Source organism: Symsagittifera roscoffensis, chromosome 10 (assembly GCF_963678635.1).
Source record: "Symsagittifera roscoffensis chromosome 10, txSymRosc1.1, whole genome shotgun sequence".
Lineage (NCBI taxonomy): Eukaryota > Metazoa > Xenacoelomorpha > Acoela > Convolutidae > Symsagittifera > Symsagittifera roscoffensis.
Window position 1 is genome coordinate 24,044,045 of NC_087071.1, and position 17,581 is coordinate 24,061,625.

Consider the following 17,581-nt stretch of genomic DNA (forward strand, 5'->3'; position numbering starts at 1 on the left):
AGAGAAATCGCAAGCTTGAAAAAGCAAGAAAATGTTACTGCATTAAAAAACCAATTAACTGCAGAATGAGAAGGATTCGGGCTACACAAACTCCAACGATGAAACTTAGCTTTAATTTTTCCTCGTGAAAAATCTTGCGAGAGTAATTAAAATTACGAAAAGGCCATGTCCGTTGATTGCTAAAAACTGAGATCAAATTGAAAAACTTTTTTTAAAAAAATTACGAAATACAAAAACCCAATTACATCAAATTTATCGAACATGAAGTCGATAGGCAACCTTAAGAGAGCTGGAGAATCACAACAAAAAAAGAAGATCACATGCAAACGGTTAAAAATTTTAAATTGAATTTAAAACTTTCAGCCTGAAAGAACCAGATTCCTGAATCTCAGCAAAACTTGCCATATACCTTCGAAGACAAAACCAATCAAGACAAAATTGCAAAAAAACACCTGGAAAACTTTCAAACACCCGGCAATTACATCAAATTTATCGAAAATGAAGTCGATAGGCAACTTAAGAGAGCTGGAGAATCACAACAAAAAAAGATGATCAGATGCAAATGGTTAAAAATTTTAAATTGAATTCAAAATTTTCAGCCTGAAAGAACCAGATTCCTGAATCTCAGCAAAACTTGCCATATACTTTCGAAGACAAAACCAATCAAGACAAAACTGCAAAAAAAACATTCTGGAAAATTTTCAAACACCCGGCAATTACATCACATTTATCGAAAATGAAGTCGATAGGCAACCTTAAGAGAGCTGGAGAATCACAACAAAAAAAGATGATCATATGCAAACGGTTAAAAATTTTAAATTGAATTTAAAATTTTCAGCCTGAAAGAACCAGATTCCTGAATCTCAGCAAAACTTGCCATATTTCTTCGAAGACAAAACCAATCAAGACAAAATTGCAAAAAAAAACATTCTGGAAAACTTTCAATTATTTTTTGATTTTTTGAAGAATACGCTATGTCATCAACTTGAATCATCATTTTCATTTAAAAATGCTCAATCCTAAAAGACACTAAAACTGTCCACGTACTTTTTGAGTTAAAAAGTCAGAAACCCCGCATTAAAAAAAAACAGTTTTTTTACCACTTTTTTTATTTCAGTTTTTTTCTTTTCTGGCAATTAAAAAAACAGGTAATAAATTTTCGTTCTAGAGTATAACGAAAAAGTTTAAAAAAACTTGACAAAATACCGAAATGGAACACCCGGCAAGTAAATCGACAAAAATTGGCATGATATGGAAAAAAAAACGAGAAAAATCAATTTATTACAGATCTTATTCCAGCTTGAAAGGGTAAATAAGATTTTTCAAAATTTTTTTATTTGACTTCGAACGCTACATTGAACAACAAAAAACATTAGAATAAATACATTAGAAAAATAAGCCGACAGACTCAAAGGCGATTGACCTCTGCCAAAAATCTACCAAAAAATTGAATTCCGAAAAAATAATTTACCATATTTACGTAAGCGGCATATATTTCGCCATTACATTAACCATTCTATTAAATAGCACTACAGCGGTGCGCTAAACATGTAGGTAGCGGGTATGAAATGTTCTAATTACCATTTGATCAATCTGTGCACAAAGTTGTTTACGGGAGAAAAAGTCTACTAAGCGATTGTAAAACTCTTACCTATCGCACTGTTGATGAGAGCCTTTTTGGCCAAGCATTCCTTTAACCTCTTGCTTTTCTACTAGTCGCTAATGTATATTGAATTTAATGAGCGCAATTTTTGGTTTAAAGTTTTAAAAGTGATGTCTGTATGGAAGCGGTCTTTTTGATCTATCTGGTCGACATAAAAAAAGTAGTCAAAAGTGGTTATTTTTATATGGTGATTCAGATTTAGAATGGTGTATTTTATGGAGTCCTTTATTTTTCGGTCAAACAAAATTACAAAATCAACTGCTTTTATATATTTATTTAAGTCAGCCTCATATACTGCTTAACAATGTTTAAGAAAGTATGACCTACAAAAACTTCACAAATAGTTTTGACATGCAAGTTAGTGTTTTTAATTGAAAAATTTTTTTTTATAAAACGACAGTTAATTTATTTATCAAACAAATGAGATGTTCATACTTTTTATCAGTTTTCTGAGATGCCTAAAGAACTCACTTTGAGTTATCTTTGTTAGAAATTCAATTGGTACTTCCGGCGTAAATTATGATTGGCCAGAAAAAACCAAAAAATGATCTGTCTCGGTTAAACTTCCGGGCCCGATTTTTCAGTTGAAAAAAAAAACGCTCCAAATTGAACCTGAAAAACTTACGCATCGTTTATTTCTTCTTTTTTTTTCTGTGCAAAATCAGTCCAATTCAAGAACAACACATTTAAGTTTTCAAGTTTTATTCATATTGTCGGTATAATAAAAGGCATAGCAACCATAGTTGGAAAAATCTCAATGAAAGCAAAAAGCCAAAAAACACCTGTATTTTGAAAAAAATTTGAATATTAAAATGAGAAAAAAGCTCTTTGATTTTTAAGAACATTTACTGTTAGATTATTTTAGATAAAACTAAATAATTTTGAGAAAATTGGCCCAAATGTAATTTTTTTCGCTGCAAAATCTCAAAAGCGAAATCAGTCTTTTAAGAAACGTTCTTTGCGACCTTTACCTTTTTTTTCGATAGTGCAGATTGCCTTCTATAAATAAACAAATGAAATTAAATCAAAGTCATACCGCGGAAAGTATAACTTGAGCGCGAACCACCTTAAAACCCTTTCCTGAAAATAAAAATCAAATCATAACGGCCTATAAAGGAGTCTTCAGTACGTTCATTGACACTTTATCAAACTTGAGCACCTTAAATGTCTTCAAACATCCAGAATCTATCATTGCTACTTAATTGCCTGTTACGCCAATGTGAGAAACTTGCTCAATATTTAAATTTTGTTCATTGCTGATAGTTCAAAAACGCCAATCTGCAAAATGACAAAAAACTAACAAGAAATACATGTTTTTTCACTTCGTTCCTCAAATCCATTTTTAACAACGAAAATAATACATAATTTGGCGTCAATTAATTTTTTAAGAATAAATTACTTTCATTTGGAAAAGGAAATCGAGGTGACTGCAATCAAAACTTAAACGCCGAAAAGATAAATTTGAGCTTTTGTTTTGAAAGATAATAAGCAATGAAGGCGAAATAGTTGACTAAGGGAATAGAACCCAAGGACCTCCAGATAACGAGTCAATAGTTTCTCCCATTGACCCATCCGCCTTATGTAGTTAACATCCTTTATTTAAAAAATTATAAATCGGGATGAATTGCATGACATGTCATCGACGGGTCTAGGACAACAAGCCGACGGGACTTCAAGCCGAAGGGACTTCAGGCCGAAAATTAAACTTTACAAGCACCTCAAAACACTATTTTTTCATCTGTAAAATGTTGCTTTTCAAAATCTTAGGCTAGTTCAGTCCATAATAAGCATTATTTATGACAAAGCACCACTTGTGATGGGCATCCGTTAATAACATCAGCCGGTTTTGAAATGCATAAATTATAAACGTGGGAAATGTCTTCAACCATGTTTTATTTTTCATTTTTCCGAAACATCATTTAGAGGCTTAAATTTGATGAAAACGCTAATAAGTACCGAATAAAGATCATGAAATTGAGAAATTCTTCAAAAAAATTTTCAAATTAACCTTATTTCATGACTTAATGAGAAAAATTTCGGCTTGAAGTCCCTAATTTTACGATTCGGCTTGAAGTCCCGTCGGCTTGATGTCCGGCACCCGTCATCGACACTAACTTTTTACCTACAAAACATTGCTGCAACTTAAAGAAAACAGAGTGTTACTCTGAGGCAAGAGTGAATTTTGGTTAGTAATTTAGAATATATAATAAAACACATTGAAAAGCAGATATAGGGCGGCGACTCAGTTGATAAAATTGATGGGTCATGTATCAAACACGACACATCCTCGTCTTTCTTTTTGTTCGGATCTGATTAACTTTTCCATTCAATTAGATGAATTAAAAGTTCAATTAGAATGAGGCAATCGAATTTGATCACATGACCCACCAAGATCTAAAGTTGTTCATTTTCTCTTCATCAGTTTAGTTCTTGGCTTCCTCCATGACCTTCTTGATGAAGTCGATGTACCTATGGAAAAAAATTTGTTTAATTGTACAAAAACACTAACCAGAAACTGCCATTAAGAATTGGTTATCTTGTTCCTAGAGAAATCGAATCAAAACTAAAAAAACGCAAATAATTTAATCCCAGTTGAAAAAGCTTAAAAAAGCAAAGCAAGAGCAGATTGTTTCCGTGCAAACAAAAAATTTACGATCAAAATGCATGATTTTTTTTTTAGCCCTGTACGCAAAGATGTCTAGTTTCTATTGTCTCACCGCGCACACACAAAAAAATTCTTGTAACGCAATGCGATTTTAAAAAAACAGGTATTCTGTCGAACTGACTTGATTTTTCCGTCCTCGTCCGGCTCGAATCCCTTCATGGCCATTTCCACGAAGTCAGGCTCCAGTTTCTCCCCCAATTTCACCAACATGTTCTTGAACACAGCCATATCTGCCTTCCCGCAGTTCTCATTGTCACACAGCGACTGAAGTAACAAGAGATTAATTTGAAATGATCAATAATTAATCAGGAGCAGAGATTATATCTCCTTTCAACAATGATGTCCATTTCAAAAAACATAAATTTAAATTGAAATTGCTCAAGAAAATCATAAAAAATTGTTAAAAAATTTTTTAGCAGTTTTTTTGTTAAGTTTTCGTGTAGTTTTGGTAATTTTGAACGAAGAAATCGAAAACAATTTTTCGGGCAAGTCTATTTGCAACGTAATTTTGTCGTGAAGACTCAGATTATTGACTTCCGCGGAATTCTGAAATAATAAAATGATTGAGATAAGTTAAATGTGTATTTTGGCGTCGGAGCCAGGCAATTTAAACATTTTTCAATTTAAATTGCTATTTAAAATAAAATTTTTCATTTAAATTGAGTGGATTCATAATTTACTATTAAATAACTTAAATTATTTTTTAATGGACATTCCTCATAAATCGCTAAGTTATTCGGTTAAAGCCACGTGAGTTGAGCAGATAAAACATAGCCAACAGACAGTGAGATAAGAGTCGATGAGATCAAGGAACCAGAAGAAAACACTGAATTGAACCTCCAAACCTTAATGAGATTGAGCGTCGACGTGAGAAGTTTCGCCACACCGTTCTCGTGTCGAAATCTCAAAACAATTACCCTTTAAAATTCTTTGACAACTTTTAACCAGGTGAATTTTACCGTTATTGCCAACAACAATTTGGATCTCATATTAAGATTGAGCTGATTTGAATGGTTAATTTGATACTGACCTTGAAAGCTTCTACGTAGTCAGGTACTTTGTGGTCGTCCTTCATCTTCTGCAGGTCGAGGAAAATGGGAACAAACTCGTCGAACTTAATCTTCTTGTTCGGGTCAGAATCCAGCCCTAAATTCAGATAGCACTACAGTAACGCCAACGCCTAATCACACACTTTCTTATATGCAAATTTTTTAAAAAGGAGCGTACAATTTTTCAAAAGGATCAAACCACCAGCTTTTGGTTCAAAAAGTAAAAAAATTCAATTTGTTTCAAAAAAACTTTCTAGGTACCAAAAATGTCAAATTCGTAGATAGCTGCTTAGGAAATTAAAACTATTCGATTGTTAGAGTAACTTTAACTCTTAAATTGTAAATATCAGCTAAAAAGCATCTAATTGTAATTTGATAGCTGATAAAAGTTTTCGTGCAGTTGCAACTAAATTTTAGTAATTTTGTCGTGAAGACTCAGATTATTGACTTCCGCGGAATTCTGAAATAATAAAATGATTGAGATAAGTTAAATGTGTATTTTGGCGTCGGAGCCAGGCAATTTAAACATTTTTCAATTTAAATTGCTATTTAAATTAAAATTTTCCATTTAAATTGAGTGGATTGCCGCCTGAGTGATGGCAACTACCAGAGACACAGCCAGCCCAGCTAGAAGTATTTTTTCTTCTTTAACCATGATGATTACATAATTTTTCACTAAATTTTCTATTTCTTTGATATTGAATGAGTATTTGATCTATTCAATTTGATGAATATACTATTCAAAAAATAATTTCTACCTGTCAGTTTCTTCACATCCGACTGTTTTGGGTTGATGCCCAGAGCCCTGCATAGGTTTCCCACTTCAATCGCCGGAATGACTCCCTCGAACTTAGTGTCGAACAGCGTGAACGCATCTCGGTACTCGTTCATATCAGACTCAGACAATTTGTCCATGTTTAATAGTAGTTACACTTCCTGTTTTTCTGAATAATATTAATAACTAGGGGATTTTGTTTAGTATATAATCGTGACCGACGATCTGGACAAATTTCGGAAGGACAATCTGACTTAACCCGAAACTAGGGAATTCTTATAACCAAGAAAAAGGAACAAACGGAAGCCGACCCTACACTGCTATAACTTCCCAGAATAAAACCCAAATTAAAATCGGGAACTTTACTTTAAGAAGTTGTTTATACTGCGATAAAAGGGATTTGGAACCACTACCCCGTGAATAAATCCTCGAGTCCTCTAAATTTTACCATTATACCAGTGGTTTAAAGCCCAAGATAACACGATAAGTGGTAAAACAATGGCGTGCCTAGCGTTTTGGGAAACATTTAACTAAACCAATGTGCTTATATAACGATCTCTACCGCTGCTTTGGTAGGTTTGTTTATATCTGGCCTTCGTTTTGTAAACAAAACCAAGCGTAGGGCAAAGGAATTGTATTATACTTTCCTTTCATACTTTAAATGGATTTTAGAGGGGTGTGAAAAATGAAAACTTAGAAGTTAGATAGTAGTATTACCTGCATGGTGGATAGGTAGAAACTAGATTAGTTATATATCTATCTATTTGATTTTCCCGCTCTCGCATAGTTTAGCGACTGAGTTTTGGCGAGAACATGTTTCCATAACATGTTTTTTCTAGCTGGGTTTGTAGTCATAGAGGAATTCGGATCATTACCAATCTATAAATAGACAGGGGGTCAGCGTTACGATAAGAAGGGTTTGGAATTTAGCCTCCATATACAAGGGTAATTTAGTTTCACATACAAAGATAGCATGTGTATAGTTTATTAGCCAACAATGTCTTGCAAATGTGCTGACAAATAAAAAATGTACCTCCCGCGTCTCGAAATTAACTGTCTGAAAACAATTGCGTTGTGCGTTTTTGAAAATATTTATTTTAATTGAAGGCCAAAACATAAAAAGCAAATATTGCTTATCAGTTCTAGCTATTAAAACAATGACGTTGTGGTATGAAAAAGGCAAGGATTGTGTCTAACTTCTTTGCCGTCAAATACAAAAACTGAAATGAAACTATTTCTGACAGAAAACAATTCCGAATGTCGTTGAAAATTAGCAACATTTGTCAAAAACAAAATACTTTTTTTTCGCCAATTTTTTCTCTATTGACTCTGAAGCATATTTAATTCGGTCAAAATTTGCGATAGTAAACACAGAACAACTATAGTTAAATCAACTACAGTTAGAGCAATTAATATTCAAAAGAAAATTTTTTAATCAAGAAAAACATTTTAGTTCCAAACATTTTCGAGCAATGTTTTTCATCCGGCCCAGGTACCATAAAAAACTTTGGATGAGTTCGATTGACCAGTTATACTTTTCAGGGATGACTCTGATCGGATTCCAAAAAGTTTTTTTTTTCAGGAGAGACTAACTTCTTTTTTCTATTTTTCCTTTTGAATAGTCTGACGGTCAAAAACATGATATTCACCGAAGCTGCTTCACTCGTCCTTCATCACAGCCCAGTCAAAAACGCTAGTAAGAACATTTGGAATTTTTGAAAATCAGGGCAAAACAAAAAGTATAACAAATCAAGATAATGCTGTTTCAATTGGTATCACGTAAAACGCGGTGGTGGCGTGTCACGGAGCTAAACACCCGGATAGCCGAAAAACAAATTCGTTCCCGGATAGCCGAAAAATATATTCGACTATAAAAATATTTAAGAAAAAATATTTTAAAAAAAACAGAAACTAGTATATATTGAAAACTTTTACGGTTTGTCGGCCGAAAATGGATGTCATAAAAATTTAAAAGTACCAAAGAGGGACCCTCCTGGTTGGTAACGGGGTCAAATCCATGTAGTAGCCGGGCTTTTATTGTTATTTAACTTAATGAAAGTAAAAGTATTCGCCAATCAAATCTCTTAAAAACGTTCGGAATTTTGTTAGCTAACATGCTGAAAAACTTTGAGACAATTTTTTGTCCAATCAAAATGGGTCACAATTTAGTGACAAGTTTTCTGATTTAATTTAATTGAAACCGTATTTGGTTTTCTTCGGCTATCCGGGAATGCAGCTCCGTGGGTACTCACCAACGCGGAGATATATCGAAAAAAAGTGAAACGGAAAAAAAAGTGAAACGGTCTCGTACTGTGAAAGTTAGAAATAAGATAACAACGTACCATATAAAAATTGAAGCGCTTTCGTCAAGAAGACATCATCAGCATTGATCTGAAGTAATTTGTTTGATAACAATGCAAACCAAAGTAAAAAAAAAAAAAATGCATCGCGATAATGGAGAAAAATAACTCATTGCAGCAGCTGAAATTTTTCTCCGTTACGCTGATGATAACTTGAGAACAATGAAGGGTAATCCTGAAGAGGTGCTGCGTGCAGCAAACTTACTAAATAAAAGTTGCCACGCGGTATAATTTAACTGTCGCACTGACAGCCCTGACCACTGCCCTGACGAATTTGAAGCTCAGTCCCTGACAATTAGTCTCAAAATTGCAAAAAAAAATCTGTCATAGAACTTAAATAACCATGTTGCCCAGCGTGTATTAGTTCTTACAAAGAACACCTGAACTCGCGTTCAGTTGCTGATTTAGTAACCCACAAGCTAAATTCACCATTTTGAAGTCAGTCTTCATTGAACTCACGTCTTCCTTTGACTGAACATTCGCGACTCATACCCCTGAAAAATTACAGCTAAACGCTTAATAAACATCTCATGTAAGACTTTGAAAAAAACACTAAGGCCAGCAACGCTTTCACGTTTCTGGCCCTGACACAACTTTGCTCGCCCTGACACGGCCTTGACAAGTTTTTCTTCGCCCTGACATAACCCTGACCGCGTGGCAACACCGTACATTCATAATTTTCGTTCATCTTAGATGCACCGAACGCACCCGGAAAGCTGGCTTTTTTGATCTACAAATTGATATCGACAAAAGCAGGAAGGTTAGCAGTGGATGGTGTCAGAAACCAGGAGATACAGGTATCATAGTAATTTTTGCAAGTAACAACCCCCTTCAGTACAATATAGTTTTTTCGAAGGAACCGTTCACCGGGTTTTCCACAGTACGTCCATATGGAAAAGGTTTGATGAAACGATGTAAATCGACCTGAGCAGTGGTTGATAACCAATATCCAGAAAGTTGACAGTCGCGCGTTTTATCGCGAGCCCTTGGAAAGGTAATCGCGGAGAGCAAAAACAAAACGAAGCTGGTTAAGCAAGGGAACCCTGTGATTATAGAAATTTTTGCTAAAAAGTAAATTTCAAACGTTTTCGCAAGTATGTGCATCGTCAGGATTTAAAAAAAAAAACTACTCTAAAGGACGATAAAACATCAATTTACAAAAGTTATTTACAATAAATCACATACAATTGGTGATTATAGTAACGTGATTATAGTAACGAGTCACAACCCATCTTAATGAAATAATATCGGAGGAATCGCAGTCAGAAATTAGCAAAAAAAGTGCACGATATCACCAATGCGCAATATCAAACTCACGACATGGAAAATGAAAAATTTATAAACCCTCGTTAAAATGCTCCTTTTTAGTGAACTGAAATCGAAATTGGTTTTCAGACTATTGTTTTGTGATTGAAAAACCATCTATGTTGGCCAAACAGTCGGACATCTCACACTAAGGATTGAGGAACACCAAAAATAGGATATTTTGAGAATGCATTAAAATTGTAAACTCAAACAAACACATTCGCACATTTTTTTTTCATGCTTTAAAAAGTCTAAACGATATGTAAGAAATGATCAAAGATCATAAAAAATGTCATACACATCATTATTTCAAAATTTAAAAAATTCAACCAATCAAAACTTTACAAGTATTACTGAAATTATGTAACAAATATTATGAACAATTTTAAATATTATTTAAAAAACTTCTGAGAGTTTTCACCTTTTTTGTTTTTACAATTTCGTTTTGTCGCTAATTTTCATGCTAACATGTAAATTATTTCAATATTTTTGTTTTAGCCAGAATTTTTCGATACTGGAACTATAGCCTTAGTGTCAGCTTCCTACTTCTAAACTCGTCGCGCGTGTTAATTTCAGGTCTCTCATTCCTAATGCGCAGCGCCTCTAATGTAAGTAAATTGATGCTGCTGGACGCCTGGTGGATTATCTCTCAGTTAAATACCGACTTACCACTCTCACTACCACACTGATGTATGCTGTCCAACTGGGGTATCCTCTTTTCGGTGTTCCTCAATCCTTGTGGTGAGATGTCGGACCGTCTGGCCAACATAGATGGATTTGCACACACAACAGTCAAATCTGTAAACCACTTTTGATATCAGTTCACTGGAAAAGGAGGACTTAAGAGAGGGCATACAAGTATTCACTTTCCTCCTCGTGAATTTTATCTGCGCATTGGTGATATCACGATCTTATTTTGCTAAAGTCTGACTGTGATTCCCCTATATTGGACCATCAAGATGGTTGGTGAATCACTGCTATAGTCACAGGGGTTCTTTTTGTCTGCCATGTTTTTTTTGTTTTTGTCCTCCCTGATGATCTTTTAAAGGGCATCGGATGCAACCCGCGACGACCGACTTTCCGGATATTGGTTATCCAACCACTGTCCACGGTTGATGTTTATCGCTTTATCATATTCTTCCCATGTTGACCTTCTGTGGAAAATCCGGTGAACAGTTCCTTCAATCACAATTCTCTTGAAATGAAGGGGCGGCGCAGCTTCTCAAATTTAGTATGGTACCTGTATTTTTTGGTTTTTGATACCAACCACAGTTATTTTCTTGCTTTTGTCAATAAAAATTTGTAAATACAAAAATGCCAATTTCCCGTTTCTGTTTGATGTCTCTATTGTGAACTGTAAGTTTCGATGTAGTAATATTGCAGCCGATAGCACTTTTTCAGGATCACCCTTCACTGTTCTCACTATAACGGAGAAATAACTTAGCTTGCTGCACTGACTTATTTATATTTCGATACTCATCATCTGATATATCACCGCATTTCAAGTGATACCAGTTCAAACAGCCTTCACATTCTACAGCTTTTGACCTGTACGTGACTTTCGTATTGCGCTCGGGACATTTTCCGTTAAGATCTTTTTCGGTCAAAAACAATTCGGAAACATCCCTCGATAGTGCAGTTTCGTACTGCTTCAGCTAAAGATTTGCTAAAACAACAACAAAGTGATGCCCCCATCTCTTCATGGTTTTCCTAGCTATTGATGGTGTTTTGTCTTGCTCATACAGTTTTCCCAGAGCTATGTCTATTGCTTTTTTCACTGGAAAATTTGTATACAAACTCTTTACATCTAGAGATATCAAATTTTCATTGGGCTCAAGATTAGTGTTCTCTAAGATTTTTCTCGCATCTAGTGACTTCGTTTCGATGTTTGCGCCCTCAATTTTATCAAAAAATTTTGCAAGAACCTTGTTCAAGTTATAATAAGAGCTACCAACCGCTGAAAAAATATGATACTCCAGCTGGGCCGCATTCAAGGCAGTGTGATAGCTGTCAAAGAACTTAAATTACCATGTTGTCCAGAGTTTATTATTTCTTACAAAGAACACACTCGAACTCGTGTTCAGTCGTTGATTCAGCAACCAACAAACTAAATTCACTATTGTGAAGCCAGTCTTCATTGAACTTACGTCATCCTTTGACTGAACGTTCGCGACTCATACCGCTGAAAAAAATACAGGTTAACGCTCAATAAACAATGGTATAAGACATTGAAATAAACACTTAGGCCAGCAACGCTTTCATGCTTCTGGCCCTGACACAACTCTGCTCGCCCTGACACGGCCTGGAGAAGTTTTTCTTCGCCCTGACATGGCCCTGACAGCGTGGGAACCCTGTATGCCGGTAATTACCGTTCACATTAGAGGCAACGAACGCATCCGGGAATTTGGATTTTTTGATCTACAAATTGATAACGACAAAAACAGGAAGGTTAGCAGTGGATGATATCAGAAATCAGCAGATATTATAGTAATTGCTAGAGGTTACGCCCCTTCAGTACAAAATAGTTTTTACCGAACGAACCGTTAATCGGGTTTTCCGCAAAATGTCTACATGGAACAATATTGATAAAGCGATGGAAATCAGCCCGAGCAGTGGTTTGATAACCAATATCCAGAAAGTTGATAGTCGCGCAATTTATCGCGAGCCCTTGGAAATATAATCAGGGAGGGCAAAAACAAAAAGAAGCTGGTTGAGCAAGGAAACCCTGTGATTATAGTAACGAGTCACATCCCATCTTAATAAAAAAAAATCGGAGGAATCACATATTCAGAAATTAGCAGAAAAATATCACCAATGCGCATACCAAAGTCACGACCCGGAGATTTAAAAATTTGTAAGCACTCGCTAAAATGCTCCTTTTTAGTGAACTGAAATCAAAATTGGTTTTCAGACTAAAGTTTTGTAGTTGAAAATACATCTATGTTGGCCAAACAGTCAGAAATCTCACAACAAGGGTTGAGGAACACCAAAAAGAGTATACTCCAGCTGGGCAGCATTCAAGGCATTGTGATAGCTGTCAAAAAACTTAAATTACCATGTTGCCCAGCGTATATTATTTCTTACAAAGAACACACCTGAACTCGTGTTCAGTCGTTGATTCAGCAACCCACAAACTAGATTCACCATGGTGAAGCCAGTCTTTATTGAACTTACATATTTCTTTGACTGAACGTTCGCGATTCATGCCGCTGAAAAAATTACAGGTTAACGCTCAATAAACAACTGATATTGGACTTTGAAATAAACACTAAGGCCAGCAAAGCTTTCATGCTTCTGGCCCTGGCACAACTTCGCTCTCCCTGACACGGCCTTGACAAGTTTTTCTTCGCCCTGACTTGGCCTCGAACGCGTGAAAACCCCGTATATCCATAACTACCGTTCACATAAGATGTACCGAACGCATCCGGAAAGCTGTTTTTTTTTATCTACAAGTTGATATCGACAAAAACAGGAAGGTTAGCAGTAAATGGTATCAGAAACCAGCAGATACAGATATCATAGTAATTTCTAGAAGTTACGCCTCTTCAGTACAAAATAGTTTTATCGAAGGAACCGTTCACCGGGTTTTCCACAGTACGTTCACATGGAAAAGATTTGATGAAACGATGTAAACCGACCTGAACAGTGGATGATAACCAAAATCCAGAATGTTGACAGTCGCGCGTTTTATCGTGAGCCCTTCAAAAGGTAATGGGGGAGGGCAAAAACAAAAAGAAGCTGGCTGAGCAAGGGAAGCCCTGTGATTATAGTAACGAGTCACAACCCATCTGAATGAAATAATATCGGAGGAATCACAGTCAGATGTTAGCCAAAGAAGTGCGCGATATCATAATGCGCATATCAAATTCACGACCCGGTAAATGAAAAAATTTGCAAGCCCTTCTTAAAATTCTCCTTTTTAGTGAACTGAAATCAAAACTGGTTTTCAGACTAAAAATTTGTAGTTTAAAATTCATCTATGTTGGCCAAACAGTCAGACATCTCACAACAAGGGTTGAGGAACACCAAAAATAGGATAATCCAGGTGGGCAGCATTCAAGGCAAAGTGATAGCTGTCAAAGAACCTGAATTACCATGTTGCCCAGCGTATACTATTTCTTACAAAGAACCGACCTGACCTCGTGTTCAGTCGTTGATTCAGCCACCCACAAACTAAATTCACCATTGTGAAGCCAGTCGTCATTGAACTTACACCGTCCTTTGACTGAACGTTCGCGACTCATACCGCTGGAAAAATTATAGTTTAAATTTCATTAATTAACTGATATTAGACTTTGAATTAAACACTAAGGCCAGCAACACTTTCATCCTTCTGGCCCTGACACAACTTCGCTCGCCCTGACACGGCCTTGACAAGTTTTTCTTCGCCCTGACATGGCCTCGAACCCGTGGAAACCCCGTATATCCATAACTACCGTTCACATTAGAGGTACCGAACGCTGGCTTTTTTGATCTACAAGTTGATATCGACAAAAACAGGAAGATTAGCAGTGGATGGTATCAGAAACCAGCAAATACAGGTATCGTAAAAATTTCTAGAATTTACGCCCCCTTCAGTACAAAAGAGTTTTTTCGAAGAAATCGTTCACCGGCTTTTCCGCAGTACGTCCACATGGAAAAATTTCGATAAAGCGATGGAAATCAACCTGAGAAGTGGTTTGATAACCAATATCCTGAAAGTTGACAGTCGCGCGTTTTATCGTAAGCCCTTGAAAAGGTAATTGGGGAGGGCAAAAACAAAAAGAAGGTGGCTGAGCAAGGAAAGCCCTGTGATTATAGTAACGAGTCACAACCCTTCTGAATGAATTATCATGGGAGAAATCACAGTTAGAAATTAGCCTAAAAAGTGCGCGATATCACCACTGCGCATATCAAACTCACGACCCGGAAAATGAAAAATTTGTAAACCCTCCTTAAAATGCTCCTCTTTAGTGAACTGGAATCAAAACTGTTTTTCAGACTAGAATTTTGTGGGTGAAAATTCATCTTTGTTGGTAAAACAGTCCGACATCTCACAGCAAGAGTTGAGGAGCGTCAAAAACAGGATACTCCAGCTGGGCAGCATTTAAGGCATTGTGATAGCTGTCAAAAAACTTAAATTACCATGTTGCCCAGCGTATATTTTTTCGTACAAAGCACACACCTGATTTCGTGTTCAGTCGTTGCTTCAGCAACCCACAAACTAGATTCACCATTGTGAAGCCAGTCTTTATTGAACTTACATCTTCCTTTGACTGAACGTTCGCGACTCATACCGCTGAAAAGATTACAGGTTAACGCTCAATAAACAACTGATACTGGACTTTGAAATAAACACTAAGGCCAGCAAAGCTTCCACGCTTCTGGCCCTGACACAGCTTTGCTCGCCCCGACACGGCCTTGACAAGTTTTTTGTTTGCCCTGACTTGGTCTTGACCTTGTGGCAACCCCGTATATCCATAAGTACCGTTCACATTAGAGGCACTGAACGCATCCGGAAAGCTGGCTTTTTTGATCTACAAGTTGGTATGAACAAAAACAAGAAGGCTAGCAGTAATTGGTATCAGAAATCAGCAAAAACATGTATCATAGCAATTTCTAGAAGTTACGCACCAATTCATTGAAAAAGAGTTTTATCGAAGGAACCGTTCACCAGGTTTTCCACAAAACAACCACATGGAAATATTTTGATAAACGTGCGTTTCATGGTCTGAAACGCACGTTTATGCATGTCTCAGGTCTTCCCCCAACATATTTTGATGAAAAAAAAAACCAAATAGTTTATAAATTGATTTTTTATCAAAAAATGTAGGGGGAAGATCTGAGACATGCATAAACGCGCGTTTCAGGCCCTGAAATGCACGTTTATGCATGTCACTGGTCTTTCCCACCATACTTTGATAAAAAACTTAATGCTTTATAAATTTATTTTTTTTAAAATCAAAATATGGTGGGAAAGACCTGAGATATGCAGAAACGTGCGTTTCATGGCCTGAAACGCACCTTTATGCATGTCTCAGGTCTTTCCCCAACATATTTTGATTAAAAAAACCAAATACTTTATAAATTGTTTTTTTTTTAAATCAAAATTTGGTGGGGGAAGACCTGAGACAAGCTTAAACGTGGGTTTCAGGCCCTGAAAGGCACGTTTATGCCTGTCTCAGGCCTTGCCCTACAATAACTTGATAAATAAACCAAATACTTTATAAATTGTTTTTTTTTTCGAAATAAGGTGGGGGATGACCTGAGACATGCATAAAAGTGCGTTGCGAGCCCTGAATCGCACGTTTATGCATGTCTCAGATCTTCCCCCAACTTATTTCGATTAAAAAACTAAATACTTTATAAATTGGTTTTTTTAATCAAAATTTGGTGGGGGAAGACCTGAGACATGCATAAACGTGGGTTTCATGGTCTGAAGCGCAAGTAATTCCATGTCTCAGGTCTTCCCCCAACATATTTTGATTTTAAAAAAATAAAATTATAAAGTATTTGGTTTTTTATCAAAATATTGTGGGGGAAGACCTGAGACATCCATAAACGTGCGTTTCGAGCCCCGAAACGCAGGTTTTTGCATGTCTCAGATCTTCCCCCAAAATATTTTGATTGAAAAACCTAATACTTTATAATTTGTTTTTTTTTTTAAATCAAAATTTGCTGGAAGAAGACCTGAGACATGCTTAAACGTGGGTTTCAGGCCCTGAAACGCACGTTTATGCATGTCTTAGGTCTTCCTCAACCTTATTTTGAAAAAAAAACAATTTATGAAGTATTTGGTTTTTTATCAAAATATGGTGGGGGAAGACCTGAGACATGCATAAACGTGCGTTTCGGGCCCTGAAACGCACGTTTATGCATGTCTCAGATCTTCCCCCCATTTTTTTGAAATTAAAAAACCAAATACTTTATAAAATGGTTTTTTTAATCAAAAGTTGGTGGGGAAGACCTGAGACATGCATAAACGTGCGTTTCATGGTCTGAAGCGCACGTAATTCCATGTCTCAGGTCTTCCCCCAACATATTTTGATTAAAAAAAAAAACAATTTATGAAGTATTTGGTTTCTTATTAAAATATGTTGGGGGAAGATCTGAGACATGCATAAACGTGCGTTTCGGGCCCTGAAACGCACGTTCATGCCTGTCTCAGATCCTCCCCCACTATATTTTGATTAAAAAACTAAATACTTTATAAATTGGTTTTTTTTTATCAAAATTTGGTGGGGGAAGACCTAAGACATGCATAAACGTAGGTTTCAGGCAGACCCTGAAACGCACGTTTATGCATGTCTCAGGTCTTCCCCCAACATATTTTGATTAAAAAAAAACAATTTATGAAGTATTTGGTTTCTTATTAAAATATGTTGGGGGAAGATCTGAGACATGCATAAACATGCGTTTCAGGCCCTGAAACGCACGTTTATGCAGGCCTCAAATCTTCCCCCACCATATTTTGTTAAAAAAAAACAAAATTATAAAGTATTTGGTTTTTTTAAACTAAATATGGCGAGGGAAGACCTGAAAAATGCATAAACGTGCGTTTCAGAGCCTGAAACACATGTTGATGCATGTCCCAGTGTTCCCCCACTATATTTTGATTAAAAATCAAATACTTTATGAATTGGTTTTTTAAATCAAAATATAATGGGGGAAGACCTTAGACATGCATAAACGTGCGTTTCAGGCCCTGAAACGCACGTTTATGCATGTCTCAGGTCTTCCCCACCAAAATTCGATTAAAAAAACAAATACTTTATAAATTGGTTT

General features: G+C 36.1%; 1 protein-coding gene across 1 annotated transcript; it reads right to left on the reverse strand.

Annotated features, from left to right (window-relative positions):
• Window positions 1–3,822: 3,822 nt before the first annotated feature.
• Window positions 3,823–6,565, reverse strand: LOC134855518 (myosin-2 essential light chain-like). The gene is made up of 4 exons (XM_063872059.1): window positions 6,136–6,565; window positions 5,359–5,474; window positions 4,450–4,592; window positions 3,823–4,132 (listed from the first exon to the last, which is right to left on the reverse strand). Exons 1-4 carry the CDS (start codon window positions 6,290–6,292, stop codon window positions 4,087–4,089), a joined length of 462 nt encoding a protein of 153 aa, XP_063728129.1. The 5' UTR covers window positions 6,293–6,565; the 3' UTR covers window positions 3,823–4,086.
• Window positions 6,566–17,581: the final 11,016 nt, after the last annotated feature.